The sequence below is a fragment of the Lichenostomus cassidix genome, chromosome 7, assembly GCF_008360975.1.
Source record: "Lichenostomus cassidix isolate B80296 chromosome 7, HeHo_3.0, whole genome shotgun sequence".
NCBI lineage: Eukaryota > Metazoa > Chordata > Aves > Passeriformes > Meliphagidae > Lichenostomus > Lichenostomus cassidix.
The window spans coordinates 36752687-36774295 of NC_139488.1; the positions used below are offsets into that span (position 1 = coordinate 36752687).

The following is a 21609-nucleotide window of genomic DNA, read 5'->3' on the forward strand; positions in this document are numbered from 1 at the left end:
AATTCTATTCTCTAAATTTTATTCTCTGTGAGGAATAAAAACCTTTCCAAGTGGGAATGTTTTTCCCATGGATCTGCTCCTGGATTTTTCTGGGGCCAGCACAGAGATTCTCATCAGCTTTTGAAGGGATTTTGTGTCTGATCATCCTAATTAAGCCGAAATTCCCAATAAAAAACTCCCAAAACCATAAACAGGAAAATCTAGGTGTCATTTTCCTTAAGCTGAGCCTGGGATATCCATGATTATCTGAATGCTCCAGGGAATTCTTGTGTGTATCTATATATTTAAAATGTTCTAATTATAGTAATTATTATTATATGTATTGCAATAATTATTATAACTGGGGATATTATAATGTGATATGATATTATTATAATAAATGAGGATATTATAATTAATCTGGATATTTATTAATTATTAATTCTCAGCCATCAGAATTCCACACTTAAATCCAGACTGTTGGAGCAACCTGGGAGAGTGGGAAGTGTCCCCTGGCAGGGATGGAATTTGGAGCTCAAAATTCCCTCCCAACCCCAACCTTTCCAGAATTCCATAACTCCCCAATCCCTCTCTCTAATTAAAAGGTGTTCCCAACAAAATCCTGGGAATGCTGCTACTTTATGGATCTGTGATTCTGTAATTAAACATCTGTGTGGCTGAGATAGGAACTCTAATTAATCCAATTAATATTCTGCAGCAGAATCTTGCGGGAGATAAGAAAATTTAAATGTAAGGAAAGGTTTTTTCCACTGAGGGGAAAAAGCAGTTTTTCCACTGGGCTGAGCTTCCCCAGGAGAGAATTCCTGCTTTTCCCTGGATGTTCAAACCTATCCTGGATGCTCCAAACTCCCTTTTCCCTCTTTTATTCACACACTTGAGGTTTCTCCTGGAGAGCCTGGAAACCTCTGCAGCCAAACCCATTCCCTGAGTTCTGAATGCCAAAGAATTCCTAAATATGAAATATGAAATATTCCCTGAGGTGGTGCAGAGTGGTTTGGGAAGGGCTGAGGAAATTCTGAGAGAGAGGAAAAACCCCAGAAGGATGGAAATTCCTTGGTTTGAGGGTGATGAGAGGAGCCAAACCAGCCTGGATTTGGGTTGAAATTCCAGCCCAGGATTGCTGGAAATTGGGAAAGGAATGTTGAAATGCTCAGCAGGAGCACAGGGAGGAGGTTATGGGAACATTTCCCTGCTGGGTCTGCTATTCCTTGGGGATTTGTGGGGTTGGGAGAGCCCAAGGATCACCTCAGATTGAAAGGGAACAATGGGAACATTGCAGCTGGGGAATATTTGGGAATGCCAGGAAAAGGGAAATCACTCTGGGAAGGGAATCGTTCTTAGAGTGATCTGAAATAAATCTCTTTTTCAGCAAGAAAAGTCCAATTATATTTGGGAAAACAAACCTGCCTCTGTGCTTTTATTCCCTCCTGAGGCAATCAAGCAGGCAGGATAAAAATCTGCTTTATTCCAACCTCTCCAATCCTGCCTTTTCTGCTCCCAGGAGGGGAATTGGGGGTGACAGGGACAAATCTCCATCTCCAGCAGGGCAATTCCAGCAGGAACTGCAGCTCTCCCCAAACTCTGGGGCTGGAGCTGCTCCCTGCTTTCTCAGAGCAAAATGAAGTTTGATTTCCACATTTTTCTCTATTTTCTCAGCGATGGAAGAGCTAAAGCTGCCCAATAAATCAGATCCTGGGAGTGCAGTGAGAGCTGCCTGTGCTGCTGGGTTTGTTCCCAGATTATTGCTTCATGCCCAATTCCACAGAAAAATTCTCTGCAACAATTCTCTTCAATAATTCTCTTCAAAAATTCTCTTCAAAAATTCCTTCCAAACCCAAGCTGTGCTCTCTCTGCCTCAGCCTGATTTCAGAGAGCTGAAGGGAAGGAAAAGTGGATTTATCCAAAAGAAATCTCTTTTTTTTTTCAGTTTGGCTTTGCTGGCAGTGGGAATTCCAGGCAGGAATTCTGATCCTGGAGGTGGGGAATGAGGAGGGATGGGGAAACAACTCCAAAAATGAGTCAGGGTTGGGATTGTTTGGGTGAAAATCCCTGCAGGGCTGAGCTGGGCTGGTCAGACTGGTGGGGACTGGTTGGACATGGAGCTGTTGGGAATTCCAGAATTCCAGGGATCAATCCCAGCCATGGGATGCCAATGCCTCTCCTTATCCCAGGTTATTCCAGCCTGGGAATATTTATAAATATATGAAATAAAATTAAAATCCATTTATTCAGGCCTGGGACACTCCCAGGGATCCAGGGACAACCACAGCTTCTCTGGGACAACCTCTTCCCTGAATATTGAACATTTCCATGGATCTGGCTTTTCCTGCTGCTCTGCCTGGTGTCTGAAAAACACAGAAAACATGGAAAACATGGAAAATCCATTCAAGGACCATTTTGTGTTTCCCAGCCCTCGAGGTGTCACTTCCCCCAGAGCTCAGCCAGCTGCAATAAAGCTCCAATAAAGCCAATTTTCCTTGTTCCCATTTCCTCCTCCCTGCCTGCCCTCTGTGCCTCGGCTGGCAGCTTTGGAGGATTCATTCCCACCGCCGGGAAAGCTGCCAGAGCCCAGCAGCTCGGGGTGGGAAGGTGCTGCACCTGGCTGGGTTTGGGAAACCTCTGCTGCTGATCCCAGCTTCCTGATTTTCCTGATCCCAGATTTTCCTGATCCCAGATTTCCTGATCCCTGCTTCTGATTTTCCTGATCCTTTTCCTGATCCTAGCTTCCCGATTTTCCTGATCCCAGATTTCCTGATTTTCCTGAACCCTGCTTCCTGATTTTCCTGATCCCAGGTTTCCTGATCCCTGCTTCCTGACTTTCCTGATCCCTGATTTCCTGATCCCAGCTTCCCAATTTTCCTGATCCTTTTCCTGAACCCTGCTTCCTGATTTTCCTGATCCCTCTACTGATCCCAGCTTCCTGACTTTCCTGATCCCAGCTTCCTGATTTTCCTGATCCCACATTTCCTGATTTTCCTGATCCCTTTCTTGATCCCAGCTTCCTGATTCTCCTGATCCCAGCTTCCCGATTTTCCTGATCCCAGATTTCCTGGATTGGAAAATCAGAGCAGCAGAGAAGAGCTCTGCAGGATCTCCCCAAGCAAATCCCAACCCTTCCTCCACCCAAACCCAGCCCAGCTGAGGGTGTTAAACGAACCAAAATTCCCATTTCAGTCCTGCTTTGTTCTCCTCGCCCAGCCAGGGTGGATCTGATGCCGTAACTGGGGTTTGTTCTGTGGGCTCGAGGCAGGAGAGGTGTTTCCCAGAGTTATTGGGATTTATTTGGAGGGCTGGAGGCTCTCTGGGCTGAGCTGTGTCACCCTGGATAGAAGGAGCCTTGGATCAGGGATGGACACAAAGCTGCTCCTCGTCAGCTCCAGCACTGGTTGCCATGGAGAAGGATGGAGGGGAAATGTGGGATTGGAATCCCTTTGGGGTTCTGCAGCTCCAGCCTTCCCAAACTGGTGACATTCGGGGGATTTGAGATCCCATTGGGGATTCCAGCGTGGAAATGGAATGAGGGAAAATCCCAAAATAATCCTGAGGGAGCTGCAGGGGGAGGGGATGAGGGGATTGTGGCAAACTTCCAACCCTGCAGGAAAATTGGGAATTTGGGTGATGTTTGTGTGCAAGGAGGGGAGAGAGAGCTGGAATGGCCTGGGGCAGGAAAACAGGGGAGGAGGGAGGGAGGAAGGATAAATTGCTCTGGAGCACCTGCTGGAGCTAACCAGGAGCTCCAAATCCATGGGGAAAGAGAACTCAAACCATGGAGATTTGGATTCCTAAATCCCTGATTAATATAAATATTAGAGGGAAAAACACTCAACACATTCTGATTCTGATTATAATGAGGGATTTGCATCTCAGGGAGATGAGGGAGGAATGGGATGGGAAAAACATGGGAAATGGGAAAATAAAGAGGATTCTTCAATGATGGATGGATGGATGGATGGATGGATGGAAGGAAGGAAGGAAGGAAGGAAGGAAGGAAGGAAGGAAGGAAGGAAGGAAGGAAAAACAAATTCCTCTGGAGCACCTGCTGGAGCTAACCAGGAGCTCCAAATCCATGGGAAAAGAGAACTCAAACCATGGAGATTTGGATTCCTAAATCCCTGATTTTCCTGGCAGGAGCAGAGCCTGGAGGAGGAGAATCCTCTCTAAATTATTCCCCAAAGAGAAAAAAAACCTGGGATTTTAAATTTTTTTTTAACTTCTGAACAGTTCAAAAGCTGGGGCTGAGATTCTCAGGCTTCACCCCAATTCCAGTGCCACAATCCCAAAACCACACTCCACCTCCCCAAAAACATGGGATTAATCCCATTTTTTCCATTTTAATTAAATGGAATTAATCCCATTTTCCCCTTGGCAGAGATACCCCAGGATGTGATCCCTGGGAAACAAATCCCATTGTTCTCAGCACTTCATAATAAACTTTATAATAACCTTTATAATCAAGTTTATAATTTCTGCCCATCTCTGCACAATTCCCACAGGAAATGCTCAGCTTTTCCAAACCTCTGCCCTCCCAGCTGCAGGATTTGAGGGGAAATGCAGCATTTCGCTGGGAAAACTCCAGGATTGAGAGGAAAACTTCATCAAACCCCAGGATGGTTGGGTTGGAAGAACTCTCCAGGATTATCCCAATCCTCACCTCCCACCATCCCAGGCTGCTCCCAGCCCTGTCCAGCCTGCCCTTGGACATTCCAGGGATCCACAGCTTCTCTGGAATTCCAGCCCCAAAAAATCCAGAGGTCACCCTTTGTGCCAAAATCCTCTTTCCCCCAAAAATATTTCATCCCAAATCAGGGGCTTGGAGGAAGAGCTTTACCACCTGGGTTTGTTTTTGGGGAAAAATCCCCTTCCTGGTGGAGAAATGCATCCAAGTTCCTCCTGGAAAACTTCCCTTGGCTCGTGGGATCGAATCAGGAAGAATCCAAAATAGCACTGGAGATGTTCCCTTCGTTCCCACAAAGAATTCATTTGGTGATTTAAGGGAGGAAAGGAGGATTTTTGGGAAGCTTTCCCTCCTGAAGGCTGTTGGCTGATGAGGAGCAGCAATTAGTGCTTAATGAGGACACAGAGTCCCAGCAGCTCGGGTTGGAATTCCAGCTTTGTTTGTCCAACAAACCATCAGAGCAAACCAGAGATCCCAAAATTCAGCTCTGCAGGGAGGTTTTGCTGTGATCCTCTTGCTCCTGAGCTGAGGGAATAATTGGCATTTAAATCCAACCATACCATTGGTTTATTCTCAATTTCAATATTAGTTTCCAATTTAAATCCAGTAATACCAAGCATTGTTTTTTTTCTCAATTTCAACACTAATTTCTAATTAAATCCAACTATACCAGGCGTTGTTTTAGTCTTAATTTCAATTTTAATTTCCAATTTAAATCCAACAATACCACCCACTCTTTTATTCTTAATTTATACTTTAATTTCCAATTTAAATCCAACAATACTAGGCATTGTTTTATTCTAAATTTCAATTTTAATTTCCAATTTAAATCCAACCACATCACCCACTCTTTTGTTCTTAATCTCAATAATAATTTCTAATTTAAATCCAACAATGCCAGGCATCATTTTAATCTCAATTTCAACATTAACTTCCAATTTAAATCCAACAATATCACCCACTCTTTTATTCCTAATTTCAAAGTTAATTTCCAATTGAAATCCAACAACACCACACACTCTTTTATTCTTAATAGAAATATTAATTTCCCCTCTAATATCTCTGGTTTTGTCATTATTTCAGTTCTATAGAGGTGGTTGCTGTCCATTTCTGTGTTCTGTACAGGTGGAAAAGGAGGATTTGGAATAAAATCAGGGATTTCTGCTGCTCCCAGCAGTTTTTGGGATGTTTGGTGAGAGATCCTCCCAGGTTTGGATGTGCAGCTCCAGGCTGGATGTTGCTGATCGTCCTGACAATCGAAATGAAATCTTTACAATCAACACAATGAGCTGAAATTAAACAGGAATTGGGAAAGGCATCCAAATATTTGTCAAAGCTTTCCCAAAGTAGGGTAAGAGTTTGGCTTTATTAGAAAAGGGAATTAAGCTTGAACTGCAGCAAAGAAAAGCTGAGCTGAAAATATCCCCATTTGTTCTCTCCAGCTGCTGAACTGCAGTTTAGCCCCAAAAAAATTCCCATTAAAGAAACATCCATGGCACTGCAGATTGTTTTAAATGGGAATGTTTTCCTGAAGGAAAAACTCCTGGAAAATGAGGAAATACTGATGGAAAAAAGGGGAATATGTGGGAAGAGATGGGGAGTGAAAAATCAGTGGAGAGCAGTGGGAATGTTAAAAGTGGGAATAATTAATTTTCTGCACATCCAACAGCTGGGAAACTTCCTGGGGTTAGAGTTTGGATAAATCTGGATTTAAAAAATGGAAAAATCTCTCTGAAATTCTGTGGAAATTAGTGGAGTCAAGGTGAAATCCTGATTTATTTATGGGAATGTTGGAGCTGGAAGGAAAGTCCTTTCAGGAATGACTTTGTTGTTGTTCTATGTAAATATAAATCCTTCCTGAAAATTCCTAAAACCCAGTGCTGGGCTGGGTTGAAATGCCAGGAAAAGAGGTTGGAAAGGAGCTGAAGAGGGAAGATTTAATGGGATTTTGGGAAGGAATTCTTCCCTGGGAAGGGGCAGCACCTGGCTAAGGGGGGCTGGAAACCTTTGCTTCTCTGGCTGGGGGAGAAATGAGAATAAATACAAAAAAATCCATAAAAAGTTAACTTTTGCCAAGAGTCCTTCTGCTGGTTTTTATCCTGCTGAGTTCCTGGGGTTTGTGTGGAAATGAGTCAATGGGAATTTCTCTCATTCCCAGATTCCTGGCTGCTGTGGCTCAGCGTGGAGCTCTGACATTTCCCTGGGAGCACAGAGCTGAATTCCAGCTTTTCATGGGAAAAGTGCACATTTGCCATCCACTCCCATTAAATGGCTTTTTTTCCTCTCATTTTCCCCTCAGATCAAAAGCAAGGAAAGACCTTTGCCCACCTTGGTGACATTTTTATCCCTTTTTGAGAGCAAAACTCCAGCAGTGCCAACAAAACCTTTCCTGGGAATTGATTGCTTTTCCCTGCAGTGTGAAAATTCCCCAATTTGGAGGCTTTTTTTTCACTCTCTTTTGTGGTGTTTTTTTCTCAGTCAGCTGTGCTTGCTATTGATTTGATTCTCTGCTTTTTGGTGTGGAGTTGGAGTTTGGAATTGCAAACCTGTCAGGGCAAGAATCCATCCTGGGAACAGCAGCACAGGGCTGAATCCCTCTGGGAATAAAGGGGGAAGGACTGAAAAGATGGGAAAAAAGGGGGAAGGATTGAAAAGATGAGAAAACAGGGGGAAGGATTGAAAAGATAGGAAAAAAGGGGGAAAAAATGGGAAAAAAATCCCAGTTTTCCCCAAAAAATGGGAAAAATCCCAAGGCAGGTTGTGGCTGAGTCTGTTCAGCTCTTCCCTGCCAGGCTGAGCCTCTTTCCATGGATTTCCACATCTCAAATATCCTAAAACCAGGAATTTTGGGGTAGCAGAGCCAGGGGTGATCTCAGATCCCAGCTGGAAATTTGGTGGATCTCAGGCCAGGAATGTTTTGTTTTCCCACAGATTTGGGGATCCAAAGAGCTCCCAAATCCACTGGGAGGTGATGATGGCCAAGAGCTGATTGAAAGGAGCTTTTCCCACCCAAATTTGGGTGATTTTCACGGGATTTGGTCACCTTTGGGGTTTCTGGTGCTGGAATGGCTCTGAAATCCTAAATGAGCTCCAGCAGTTTTCCTTTGGGAAGGGGAAAGGTGGGAGGAGGTTTGGGGTGGAAATGGAACGAGAGGCAAATCCCAAAAAACCTGAGGGCTGCCAGGAACTGCAGGTGGAGGGGGATGAGGAGATTTTGGCAAATTTCTAACCCCAAAGGAAAGGAAATTTGGGAATTTGGGTAATGTTTGTGTGCAAGGAGGGGAGAGAGAGAAAAAGGAAAGGAAAGGAAAGGAAAGGAAAGGAAAGGAAAGGAAAGGAAAGGAAAGGAAAGGAAAGGAAAGGAAAGGAAAGGAAAGGAAAGGAAAGGAAAGGAAAGGAAAGGAAAGGAAAGGAAAGGAGGAAAGGAAAGGAAAATGTGGATTTGGACTTCACAAAATCCCCATTCCAGCTGGATTTGGGATCCAGAGGTGAGGAATTGTTTTCCTCCTGCTAATTCCTGTCTCTGGCATGGAATGGGAGTGGGAATGGAATGTGGTGTGGGAAAAGGGGGACAGGAGGTGTTGGTGAGATGGGAATGGTAAAAACAATTCAAACTGCCCTAACCACTTCAAAATAAAATAAATCAAAGAGCTCATCAAGAATTCTTTGAGGAATTTCCTTCCCAGCCCCAAATCCTGCAGGCAGCCCAGGAAAACACAAACATCCCAGCCCTGCTGGAGCTCAGCTCCATGGAGGATTTCCTGCAGCCTCCTGGGATTTTTGGGGTGCAGATCATAGTGGGTGGGGAGTCAGTAATTCGGTTTTTCAAATCCAATCAGGCACTGAGCGAGGGAAGCAGGGATGAGCTCAGCAGAGTGCTCTGGAATAAAGAGCCGCCTGGAGCAATATTGGGAAAAAATGGATTTTTTTGGGTGAGCAAATGCCAGGGAGGAATTTCCAGGGCAGGAACATCAGCTGCAGTCGCTGGGGATGGCTGTGTCCCGTGGGGATCTGCTGGGTGACTCCAAAATAACACCAAATATTCCCTCAGCAAGCAAATCCCTCATTGATCTCCAGCTGGGATGGGATGAGGAGAGCAGGAGAGCTCCAGGATGTTGCTGTGATGCTCCCAGAGCCCTGAGCTGCTGCTGTTACATAAATCCAGGAGCTCTGCCGCTGCAGGATCGATTGTCCCGGGAAGCTGGGATCCATGGGGACACTGGGAGTGTCACAAGCCATCAGCCACGCCTGGCTGCACTCCCCATTCCCAGCCATCCCCTCCCGGATGGGCAGCACAAAGGGCTTTTCCAAGGGAAAAAAGGAAGGAAAAAGGAAAGAGAATCTTTTAAATATTTTAAAATTATTTTAATTTCATTTAAAATATTTTTAATATTTTAAATTTACTTTAATTTAATTCAAATTAAAATCTTTTTCATATTTAAAAATTATTTTCGTTTAATTAAAATTATTTAGTTAATATTTAATTTTAAATGGGAATGCTGTCGGAAAGTCTGTGCTCTGGGAGAGCTGGGAATTCCTCCCTGGAGAAAGGAAAATTCCAGGCAGAGCTCAGATCTCCTTCTAGGCTCACAAACCTCCACCACCTCCCCGAGCAGCATCTTCCCATGTTCTTCCCTGGTTTTATGGGAATTTTCCCCAATTTCCAACCCCAATCCCCCAGGGCTCCACCTGAGGTTGTTTCCTCTTTTCCAGGAACCACAGGATGGTTTTTCTCTCTTCCCCTCCTCTCTCCCTGAGGGATTTTTCCCAATTTTTCCCACTTTATCCATCAATTTGCACTTCCAGCTGCTTTGGTCATTCTGCCCTTTTCCCTCTTCCCCTTCCTGGTTCTGTTTTTTTCCTGCCAGTGAATTTTGGGCACAATCCATAAAGCTCAGTTCTGTATCAGCCCTCGGGATTGTCCTGCCAAGGGCTTTGGGGAGCTCTGGGAAGCTCTTGGCTGGTTTTCCAGCTTCGTTTTGGGGTTTATTCGATTAACAGGCTCTGTTTTAATTGGGTTTCACCTTGGGAAGAGGAATGATTCGGGAGTGAGTTCATTCCCTCTGGCAAGCAGAGAGGCAGCAGTTCGGATCCTCCAGCAGCTCCTGCTTGTTGCTTGTAAAAAATGGATTTTTGTGGATTTATTCCTTGTAAAAAATTAATTTTGTGGATCTAGTCCTTGTAAAAAATGGATTTTGTGGATAATTTCCTTGTAAAAAATTAATTTTGTGGATTTATTCCTTGTAAAAACATGAATTTTTGTGGATCTAGTCCTTGTAAAAAGTGGATTTTGCGGATCTGTTCCTTGTAAAAAAAGAATTTTGCAGATCTATCCCTTGTAAAAAATGAATTTTGTGGATCTATTCCTTGTAAAAAGTGGATTTAGTGGATCTAGTCCTTGTAAAAAATGGATTTTGTGGATTTATTCCTTGTAAAAAAATGAATTTTTGTGAATCTAGTCCTTGTAAAAAATGGATTTTGTGGATCTGTTCCTTGTAAAAAAATGAATTTTTGTGGATCTAGTCCTTGTGAAAAAATGAATTTTTGGATCTAGTCCTTGTAAAAAGTGGATTGTGTGGATTTGTTCCTTGTAAAAAGTGGATTTTATGGATCTTTTCCTTGAAAAAATGAGGTTTTGTGGATCTAGTCCTTGTAAAAAATGGATTTTGTGGATCTTTTCCTTGTAAAAACCGAATTTTTGTGGATTTTTGCCCGCCTGTGGAACGTGAGGGCAGCAGGCTCTGTATTCCATGATTATCCTGCCTTTCCTTGGGAATTTTCCCTCCTTTCCAGCCTTTTCCCCAGGAGGATGTGGAGCTTCATCAGCACTGCCCTTGGTTTGGCTGTGGGGAAGAAATTCCAATTATTCCTCATCCCTGAGCTAATTTTCCTAGGATAAAAAATCCAAGCAAACCCCCTGGTTTGTCATGACTAATCCAAGAAAATACAGAAAAACTTCCCCAAAATTTGGTTTTTGGAGCTTTCCCATCCCAGGAACAGCTCCAAGAAACTTCCTTTTCCTGGGAATTTCACTTCCTGCTCCCTCTTCCTGGAGGCTCACTGTTCCTTTTGCATCAGAATTCTGCAAAAAGCCATTAAAAATCAAATTTAAATCTGCAAATCAGTGGCTGGAAGGTAAATATTCCCTGCTCTGCTATTCCCTGTGGGACAGGAATGGGATATTTTTAACCCAAAGGTTGGGAAAAGCTCCATCTGTTAATGAGAGCTGATTGGCTCCTGGCTTAATTAGGGATGGGAGAACTGAGTGATGTCTGTTCTTCTTTCCATAACTCTTGATGTTTTCCATGGATTTGACTCCAGAAAAATCAAATTTCTGAGGGATTTCTTTCCAAAGGAATGTTTGGGTGGTTTGAAAAATAAGAACAGGAAAAGCTCTTTTGGGAAAGGGAGGAAAAGTTGGGATATTTTGGGTTTTGCTGGGTTTGGGTTCAGGGTGGTTGAAATGTAATCCCAATTTTTTTTCCCTGTTTTCCATTTGTTTCCATAGAAATCCAAAGGGATTTCTCAATGAAGAGCTGAAATGGAATTTCTCCAGTGAGATCCCAGCTGGAAAATTTATCACTGGAAGGGAAATTTGTCCCATTTTGACTGCAAACCTGAAATCCAGGAGTAGCTGGGATTTCCATGGGAATATTTACAACTCTGCATTTACAACTCTGTGCAAAACAAACATCCATTTCCTATTAGAAATTTCCATTTTACAGATTCTAAGTTTAGAAAATAATTCCAGTTAGGGGAAAAAAAGGAATTTTCAGCAGTGTAGAGCTGAGGATCTGCTTGTCCTGAGCAGGGTTTGCTTCCCTGCTTTTTTCCCATAAATCCCAATTTCTTTTATTCCTTCATTCCATCATAAACCTGTTTTTTCCCTATTCTGAACTTCCCTAAATCTGTTTTTTCCCCACATTCGGTGCTGCAGTTGGAAATTTCCCAATCAAACTCGGATTCTAGGCTGGAATTAGTGCCTCAAAATCCATGGGAAGAGTTAAAAATGGGAATTTTTGTGGGTTTGTATCAATTCCTAGGAAATTTTCCGTTTATTGGTGTTTAGGGATTTCCCAAGGAACTTCCAGGGATCAAAGTCAGATCCACACCTGGGAATTGCAGAGGGAAAAATTCCATGAAAATCCAGGAATAGCAGGGAAGGGAATAATCCCTCAACCCCACTGGATTGCTGAATTCCCATCTCCATGTGTTTTCCCATCGTTTCTCTGGATTTTGGGATTTCCACAGATCAGATTAATTTCAGAATTAATCCCTGTGGATCAGCAGAGATCCAATCCGAGGGAATCCAACTCCTTCCCATGGTTACAATCGCCAAGGAAACAACTCCCTTGGCAGCCAGGGCTGGAATTTCACTTCTCCCTTCGTGTTGGAAAACTGATTTTGGAAGGAAAACTCCTCCAGTTTTCCTGGATTGTTCAAATTCCTCATCATTTTAGATCCCTTTATCCCAGAGTTTCTCCCATCCTAATTTTATGTTCCTTTATCCCGGAATTTCTCCCATCCTAGTTTTACATCCCTTTATCCAGGAATTTTTCCCATCCTAATTTTATATCCCTTTATCCAGGAATTTCTCCCATCCTCATCATTTTATGTCCCTTTATCCCAGAGTTTCTCCCATCCTAATTTTATATTTCTTTATCCTGAAATTTTTCCCATCCTAAATTTACATCCCTTTTTCCTGGGATTTCTCCCATCCTAATTTTATATCTCTTTATCCCAGGATTCCTCCCATCCCTCTGGAGCTTTTTGCAGCCACTGCTTTTGCTTTTCTTTTCCTTTCCAAATTTCAAAACAGGGATGTGTGTGATGGAAAAGCAGGAATGAAGGAATTCTCAGTATTCCCAATGTTTTCTCAGCTCTTTCCTAAGAAAAACCCTTTTAATAAATGTTTTCTTGGAATCTTCATTTCCAAGTTGGTGGCTCTGAAGAATTTCCAGAGCTTCGAAATGTTTTCTCAAATCGAGCAGATTGTGGAAAATAATTGGATTCTGTGGAAAAATCAGTGGTTTTTGTGGGAAAGGAGATTCCCAAGCCTGGGAAAATGTTGGAATTGCAAACAGTAAACTTTGGGATGCCTGACTTTTATTGGATCACTGTTTGTAGTTATCCTTCATTTTCCCAAATATATTTCTTGAGGAAATCTTTCAGCCCTAAAAATCTTAGGAAAACGGATGGAATCTCAGTTTTTATCACTTTTTAAAGCCAGCAAGTGAGGAGCAGAATCAGGGAATCATGGAATATTTTGGGTTGGGAAAACCCTCGGAATTCATGGGATCCAACCCTTGCCAGCCCTGCCCTGATCCGTGTCCCCAAGTGCCACATCCACGTGGGAATTCCATGGATTTGGGATCCCTGCAGGGATGGGATTGGAGCAGTTGGATCCAGGCTGAGCCCAGGGCTGGAGGAATCCTCTGGGAATGTTTTCCCAGAGCTGGGATTGCCCTGGAGTGGAGATCTGGAATGCCAAGGAGTTGGATTTGGGATTGGGAGAAGGTTTGCTCCTTTGGCATTCCCCGCCTGCTGCATGGCAGGGAATGAGGAGGGGGTGGAAAAAAGGAGTCAGGGAATCCTGGAGGTTGAGTTCCAGCTGGATTTGGGGTTTGGGATGAACAGGGAATTCCAGCCTTGATGGGAATTCAGAGCAGCTAAGGAAGTTCCTGAAGTTCCAAGCTCAGAGTTAGCCCTGGCTGCAGTGTCCCTCTGTGTCCCAAAAACCAGATTTGGGATGGATTTCCTGGGAATTTCAGGAGTCTTTCCCCTCAGAGATTCCAAAGCAAATCCCTAACCCAAGAGGCAGCTGCATCCCTGGTTTTTTTGGGAACAAATCCCTCCCCAGAAGAGGCCAAGCTGGAGCTGGAGGAGCTCAGGCACAGCTGGATTTTGAGTTTTCCAAACAATTCCTTTGCCATTCCTGTGGATCCTGATCTGGGATCTTTCGTTGGGTTTGGCATTTTAGAAGATAATTCCTGATGGTTTTCCCGGGGAAATTCCCAGTGCTGGAGGCTCTGATCTCCCTCCCTCTCCCATCCCTCAAAGGAGCCTTTCTCCAGCTGCCCTTCCCGAATTTTCTGACTCAAACACTTCATCCCTGCTTATCAGCCAGCAAACGCCAGAGAAATCACATTACCTGCAGCAGAAAGCATGGATTTGTCCCTTCGCTCCCTCGGAGATGGATTTGGGCTTTGGTTCATTTTTCTCCTGTCAGAAAACCTTCCATCCTTTATTTTCCTTTCCTATCCCGGCCGGTTGCTAATCCTTTGCTGAAGGCTGGGTGACAGGAGGTGATTTGCCAGTGGAAAATGAGATGGAAGTGAAACCTGCAGCTCTGCAACCTCCTGCTTTTCCTGGCTTTTATTTTCTTTTTCCTTTCTTTCCCTTGCTTTTCCTTTCTTTTCCTTTCTTTCCCTTTCTTTTCCTTTCTTTTCCATTCTTTTCCATTCTTTCCCTTCTTTCTTTCCCTTTCTTCCCCTTCCGTTTCCATGCAAACCTCCTTGTTTTCCTCCCTTTATTTCAGGGGCAAATTTCCTTGTTTCCCTTAACTTCCCTTTATTTCCCTTAATTTCCCCTAATTTCCCTTAATTTCCCTTTATTTCAGAGGCAAACTTCCTGGTTTTCCTTTATTTCCCTTTATTTCGGGACCAGAACTTATCTTCCTTTATTTTATTTTCCTTTCTTTTATTTTCCTTTATTTTATTTTCCTTTATTTTCCCTCATTTCCCTGTGGAATGTCCATGGAAAAGGGGAGTGCAGGGCATGCAGTGTGCAAGGAGAACTGAGCTAATGAGTGATTCCCTCTCTGCTGATATTCCAGAGGGGTTTGACTCATGGAATTTGGGATTATTTGCTGCTGGCATCACACATTCCACACTCATTTCTATTTCTCTGCCCAAGGCCACACATTTTTATTGAATTTATTTATTTCTCTGGGACTTTTCCAGGTTCCTGACGATTTTTGTTGATGTTCCTCTCCCTTCCCAGAGGGATTTCTCCCAACTTCCATTCTCCAGGACCTCAAATCCATCATTTCTTTCATGGCACGTTGGCAAATAAAGCCCTAAACGAGCTGAGATTCTCTGGGTGAGGTTTTGATCCACATTCACATTTTTCCCACTGGAAAATCATCCCAAAATTCCTTTCAGAGCCGATGGCTGTGGGTGAATCCTGGTGCTCCTCACTGCAGCTCCTTGGATAGTGCTGGAGAGAGGGAAAAGTCCTCACTCTGTCTTCTTCATCCCAATGGCATTTATTGGGTCCTGACTCCATCTGCTCCATCCCTGCTCCATCTGCTCCCTCCCTGCTCCATCTGCTCCATCCCTGCTCTATCTCCATCTCCATCTCCATCTCCATCTCCATCTCCATCATCTCCATCTCCATCTCCATCTCCATCTCCATCTCCATCTCCATCATCTCCATCTCCATCTCCATCTCCATCTCCTCCATCCCTGCTCCACCTCCTCCATCTCCATCTCCATCATCTCCATCTCCATCTCCATCATCTCCATCTCCCTCTCCATCTCCTCCATCCCCACTCCATCTTCTCCATCTCCTCAATATCTATCTCCTCTATCTCCATCTCCTCCATCCCTGCCCCACCTCCTCCATCTCCATCTCCATCTCCATCTCCATCTCCATCTCCATCTCCATCTCCATCTCCATCTCCATCTCCATCTCCATCTCCATCTCCTCTCCATCTCCTCCATCTCCTCCCTGGTTCCTCCCATCATCCTCCCTGGAGACACTTCCAAAATAGCAGCGAGTAGTGGGGAGATAAAAAACCTCCTAACCTGATTGTGATGGAATAAAGAGCAGCCAAGTGATGGATTGCTTTGTGTGTTTGTCATATCAGGTGCTCCTGGCGCTGTTTTTCCATGGGCTAAAAATACATCCCATAACTGTGGAATTGGTCCCGAGCTGCCTGTGGCCAAATTGATGGATCTGCTCAGGCCTGGAAAGCTCTGACTTCCTTCGGCTTCCATCTCCGGAGGAAGTGTCTGCTCCTCAGCGATAAAAATATCAGATTTTGGGGCATAAAACAATAAAGGTGTCCTGCAAAAGAGAGCAGATCCCTGTAAATGCACCCGTGATCATTGAATGAGTCATGGAATTGTTTGGGATGGGAGGGATTTGAAACTCATCCCACCCCATTCCATGGCAGGGACACTTCCCACCATCCCAGCCTGGCCTTGGACATTCCAGGGATCCAGGGGCAGCCACAGCTTCTCTGGGAATTCCAGCCCAGCCAGGAATTCCCAATTCCCAATATCCCATCCATCCCTGCCCTCTGGCAGTGGGAAGCCATTCCCTGTGTCCTGTCCCTCCAGCCCTTGTCCCCAGTCCCTCTCCAGCTCTCCTGGAGCTCCTTCAGGCCCTGGCAGGAGCTCTGAGCTCTCCCTGGATCCTTCCCTTCTCCAGGGGAACATTCCCAGCTCTCCACATTCCAGGGGGAATAAATGATATATCCACCAATATTTCTCGGTCTGGAATTCAGTCCAAGACGCTGCTGCTCGAATTTCACCTTGGAGAACTCATGGAATTTTGGGATGAGCAAAACCCAACCCTTAATTCCAACAGGCGCCTGAACACTTCCCAATAATTCCCAAAACAACCCTTTGACTCTGGAATTTGGGAATTACATTTCCACCCTCAAGGCCTGGGAATTGGCTGGAGGAATCTGACCTCCAGCAAAAGCTCCAAAAGTCCGATTTTTGGGACAGCAACTGCAACCTTTAATTGTGGAGCTGCCAGAGCTGGATTCTCTTCCAAAGGGACGGGAAGAGTCGCTGTGCCCTGTGGCTCCACGGGCTGGGCTGGTCATTCCCGGCTGGAATCGATGGATCCAATCCATTCACACACAAACAGCGCCGGGAGGAGGAGGAGCAGCACCGCTAATGAGTCACTCTTAATGAGCCTTAATGGGCTCCTGGGAATGAGGGGAATCAGCTGAACATGGGGATTTTTAGAGTGGGATCCCAGCTGAATATTGGGATTTTTAGAGTGGGATCCCAGCTGAATATTGGGAATTTTAAAGGAGTGTCTCAGCTGAATATCGGGATTTTTGGGGAGCGGTCCCAGCTAAATGTTGGATTTTTAGGGGGAGTTTCCAGCTGAATATTGGGATTTTTTAAGGGATTCCCGGCTGAATATTGGGATTTTTAGAGTGGGTTCCTGGCTAAATATTGGGATTTGTAGAGGGGGATCCCATCTGAATATTGGGATTTTTAGAGGAGTGACCCAGCTGAATATTGGGAATTTTAGAAAGGATTCTCAGCTGAATATTGGAAATTTTAGAAGGGATTTCCAGCTAAATATTGGGAATTTGAGAAGGGATTCCCAGCTAAATATTGGGAATTTGAGAAGGGATTCCCAGCTAAATATTGGGATTTTTAGAGTGGGATCCCAGCTGAAATTGGGGTTTTTAGGGAGCATCCTTTCACTGCAAGTTGCCAGCCCCAGAGCTGCAGGACCCAGGAACAGATTCCCCTTGGAATGACAAACATTAAGGCAAACCAGGAAGTCAGAGCTGCTCTCTCCCTAAAAAGGTTTCATTTTTTCCCCCCTGAATGAATGTCAGGAGTGGATTTTCCCCATCCGAGCTGCTTTAAAAATCCATGGGAATTTGGCCTGGAGAGGGAATGGGAATCAATCCGCCCAGCCCTGGTGTGTCTCTGAGCTGCCAAAACCATCCTTCCCCTCATCCCGAGCCAGGGCTGGCCGCAGCTTCCCGACAGGAGCTGGAGAGCAGACAGTTACCATCTGCCAGCCGTTCCCCACGGAGCTCGGGGTTAGCCAGAGCAACTCCAGCAGTGCTTCTCACAAATGGCTCCTTCCTGATGGAATATCGACCCTCCGCACTGCTCTCCCAAAAATCTGACACATTTGGGGGCTGGCAGGGTGAGATCCAGGGTTTGCTGCTCCTGGGGTGAAGCAACAGGCAGCAGGTGTCCCTGGATGGGGTTTATTCCTGGGAAAGGGTTTTTTCCTGGTGTTTTGCCGGCTGGGAGCTGAGCAGAGCTTTTATGGGATTGTATGGATTCAGATCCTCTGGCGCCGGGATTTGAGTCCATGAAAATGATGATGTCACAGCTGTGTGGATGATAATTGGGAATTCGGGCAGCTTGAGGTGAGATCACTCCAACCTTGAGTCCAGGGAAGTCACACTGGAGCTTTTTTATTCTCCAGGAGAATTCCGAATATTTCATGGAGGATCTGCTCTGCTTGGGGCTGCAGGGAATTTTTGGGAGTTGTTTACTCCAAAACAGCCATAAAAAATCCAGGACTGGAATGGAATCCCAGAATGGTTTGGGTTGGAAGGAACTGGAAAGATCACCTCGTTCCAATCCCGGCTGTGGACTTGGGAATTCTGCTGGGAAAAGGTCCTGCTGCAAAGTCCTTCCCAGTCAGGACTCACTGGGAATCATAAGGTTGTCCCAAAAACTGGAAATATTGCTGATCAAACCTAACCTTGGGACAAGGGCTGGAGGGACAGGACACAGGGAATGGCTTCCCACTGCCAGAGGGCAGGGATGGATGGGAGGTTGGGAATTAGGAATTCCTGGCTGGGCTGGAATTCCCAGAGAAGCTGTGGCTGCCCCTGGATCCCTGGCAGTGTCCAAGGGCAGGCTGGACAGGGTTTGGAGCAGCCTGGGATGGTGGAATTGTCCCTGCCATGGAATGGGATTGGATTGAAGGTCCTTTCCCATCCCAAACCATTCCAGGATTCCATCCTGCTGGGATCTCACAGCAATTCCTGAGAACTCACATCTCCCAGGTCACTCAGTCTTCTCCTCCTCTGGGAATTCCATGGATGGAAACATTGTGGAGAAGTGGGAAAAGCACCCCAATGAAAGGCCCTGGGATCTGATGAGAAAATGGGAAATATTCCAGCATTTTGGAGGAATATTCCAGGCACAAAACCAGGGAATCCATTCAGCTCCTGGGGCTGTCCTTACACCAATTCCAGGATTGTGGAGCCTCCACTGCCTTTATCCCAAATATCCCCATTTCCCAACCCCTCAGCGCCACCAGCCAGGTTTATTTTCCCAGGATCTGACAGAGCTGGCCTTGGTGACCCCACAGCCTCTTCCTGCAGCTCTCCAGGTGTTTTCCAAAAAATGATGGGAGGGGATGGAAAATCTCCATTCCCCGTGAGCTTCCTGCTCCTCCATCTCCCCAAAAATGCAGGATTGGGGTGATCCCAGAGTCTGACAGGTTCTGCCACCCCATGGATATCATTTGAAATATTCCCTCTATTCTCCATGCCAATTCCCAAATCCCGTGGGCCAGAGAGGGAGAGAATCCCAAATCCCATGATGGGCTGGATGTGCCTCAGCATCTCTGCAGGAGTAAACAGGAAAAACCTTTTCCTGCCATTTCCCTGCCTAAAATGAGGGATTTTTTCAGGATTAGAGGCACAAACTCTGGATTAGGGTGGGGGCACCAGGAGGGATCTTGGATTGAGGCTGAAAATCCCACAGTTTTATGTCAGAACCAGGAGTTTGCCTTGGCTTGGAATTCCGGTGTTGGGAAAAGCTGTGGCTCCTGGCGAAGGTTAATTAAAATGTGCTCTGCATTCCCTGGAATTAACAAAGAATTCCTAAGGAATTAATTCCTAAATAGTGCCCAAGCATGCAGTGCACTCCTGGATATTCCAGGATTTGGGAATGCTCATGTTTTCCACACCACCACGAAATTATGCCAATTAAACAGCTGGAAATGCTTTGGAATGACTGAAACATCTGTATTCATTCTCCCCCATCCTATTATCCTAAAATCCCTATTTTCCTAATATTCCTCCGGCACTAAAGGGTAAACAAAGGGGAATTTTGGATCGATTTCTCCAGCTGGTTCAGCCGGGATGCCTCGGGAACATTTCCTTTCCCCAACGCCCGAGCAGGGTGTGTTTGTTCCCGGCAGAACAGGCAGATCTGTTCTTTGTCTTTCCCTGAAACGTGTCTGGAGATGAGGGATCGCTGCCGAGATTCCTGCTGGGCTCAGGGAATTGATTCCGCGGGGATGCTCTGCTTTGTCTCCATTCCCCCCACAAGCGGCAGCTCCCCTTTTATCCCAGCCAGGTGTAAACGGATTTCACCTTCCCATCCCCATTTCAGTTCCCCAGAATTTCAATTCCACTCTCCTAGGAGTGCCCGGGAAATTTTGGGATCTCCTCCACCACCACCCCCGGGATAAGCCAGGCAGCTCGGAGAAACTTCCCGCATTCAAACCCTGGAGGATCAGCACCTCCCGGCAGGAACTGGGCTGTGGGGAGAAGGATTTTCCCGCAGGCTGTCGGAGCCTCTTTGTCCCCTGATTGCCGGGAGGTGCCTGTGCCGCTCCCGCTCTGTGCACAGCCGCTGTGATCCACGGATTTATCCCCGGGATAAACGGGAGAGACACAAAACTCGCACGGGAAGATGCTCTGGGACCTCTAGGGAGGAAAAGGAGGGGGAAAACCCAATCCCGTGGGAGCAGCGGCTTCTCCCTCCCTGCGGTGTGCCGTGCGGAGTCACCTGTTGGTCAATCAAACCGGGATTTTGTGTCTCTGTTGGTCAATCAAACCTGGATTTTGTGGCTTTCCAGAGGCGAAATTCCCGCTGCGTTCCCTGCCAGAGGGATCAGGCGGGCTGGGCTGGGCGCTTTCCCTGGCAGGATGGCAATTCCTGCATCTCCCCCGGGCACAGCCATGCGCATCCCGCGGGCAGCCTGCCGCCGGAAAAGCGCCGGGAATGGGAACTTTGAGCCCAGCGGGATGGGAAAATCCGGGAAGAGGGAAAGCTTCATCCCGGTGTAACCCGGGACTCGGGGGAGGGATGGGGTGGGGTGGGATTGATATGGGATGGGATGAGATTGGGATAGGATGGGATGGGATGAATAGGATGGAATGGGATGGGATAATGGGATGGGATGGGATGGGATGGGATGGGAAGGATCCAGGCGGACGGAATAAGGAGCCCAGCCAGACCTGTTGCCACCAGAGCTCTTTTTACTTCGGCAGCCGCGGGCAGCAGGAGCGAACCGAACCGAACCGAACCGGGCTGGGCAGCTCCGGCCGCCCCGAGCCTCTCCCGGCCTCCAGCACCCCGGGATGCGTCCGGCTGCCTTTTCCAGCGGGGAAAGCTCCAAACCAAGGCCGTGTGTCCGCGGGCGGTCAGTCGGGCGGTCAGTCAGTCCAGTCCGGCGGTCAGTCCGGCGGTCCAGCGCGGCGGTCAGTACGGCCCCACCACCACAGCCTCCACCTCCTTGGACGGGCGGCGCTCCTTGACCAGAAAGTTGATCATGCCCTCGGACTTGATGAGGAGGTTGCAGCCGAGGAAGAAGATGCCGAACACCACGGTGAGCGCCAGCACGCACATGACGGCGATCTGCACCACCCGCATGATGTACACGCTGCGCTCGTCCGCCGCCGCGCTGCCGTCGGTCACCACCGAGGCTGCCGTGCAGCAGCGCAGCGCCCGCTCCAGCTCCAGCGCCGCGCCCCCGGCCCCGGCCAGCAGCCCCGCCGCCGCCGAGGAGCCGTTCAGCCCCGAGGGGATCCCAGCCGAGCCGTTCAGCCCTGCCGGGAGCACGGGGAGCCCCGCCGGCAGCCCCGCCGAGGAGCCGTTCATCCCTCCCGGCAGCCCCGCCGCCGCCGCCGCCGCATGCAGGCGGCCCGAGCCGGGCCGGGCGGAGCCGTGCCGAGCCCCCGGCAGCCCAGCCTGGCCGCTCCGCGCTGCCCCGCGCCCGCGGAGCCTCCGCGCTGCCCGCACGGCACCGCCCGATGAGCTGCGCTCCGCCCGACAGCCGGAGGGAGAGCCGGGGTGGGGAGAGGGAGGGTGGGGAGAGGGTGGGGATGGAGGGATGGGGAAGGAGGGGATGGAGGGTGGGGAGAGGGTGGGGAGAGGGAGAGGGTGGGGGAGAGGGAGGGTGGGAGAGGG

The 21609-nt window shown here is 47.0% G+C and overlaps 1 protein-coding gene across 1 annotated transcript; it reads right to left on the reverse strand.

The window, feature by feature from the left end:
• Positions 1-20660: 20660 nt before the first annotated feature.
• RPRM (reprimo, TP53 dependent G2 arrest mediator homolog) lies at positions 20661-21464 on the reverse strand. Its single transcript, XM_085065639.1, has one exon. It carries the CDS (start codon positions 21298-21300, stop codon positions 20902-20904), a length of 399 nt encoding a protein of 132 aa, XP_084921765.1. The 5' UTR covers positions 21301-21464; the 3' UTR covers positions 20661-20901.
• Between the last annotated feature and the right edge of the window lie 145 nt (positions 21465-21609).

What these genes read in the sequence shown, in the direction of transcription:
- RPRM (XM_085065639.1), bottom strand. Translation starts at nt 21,300, where the DNA reads ATGAACGGCTCCTCGGCGGGGCTGCCGGCGGGGCTCCCCGTGCTCCCG.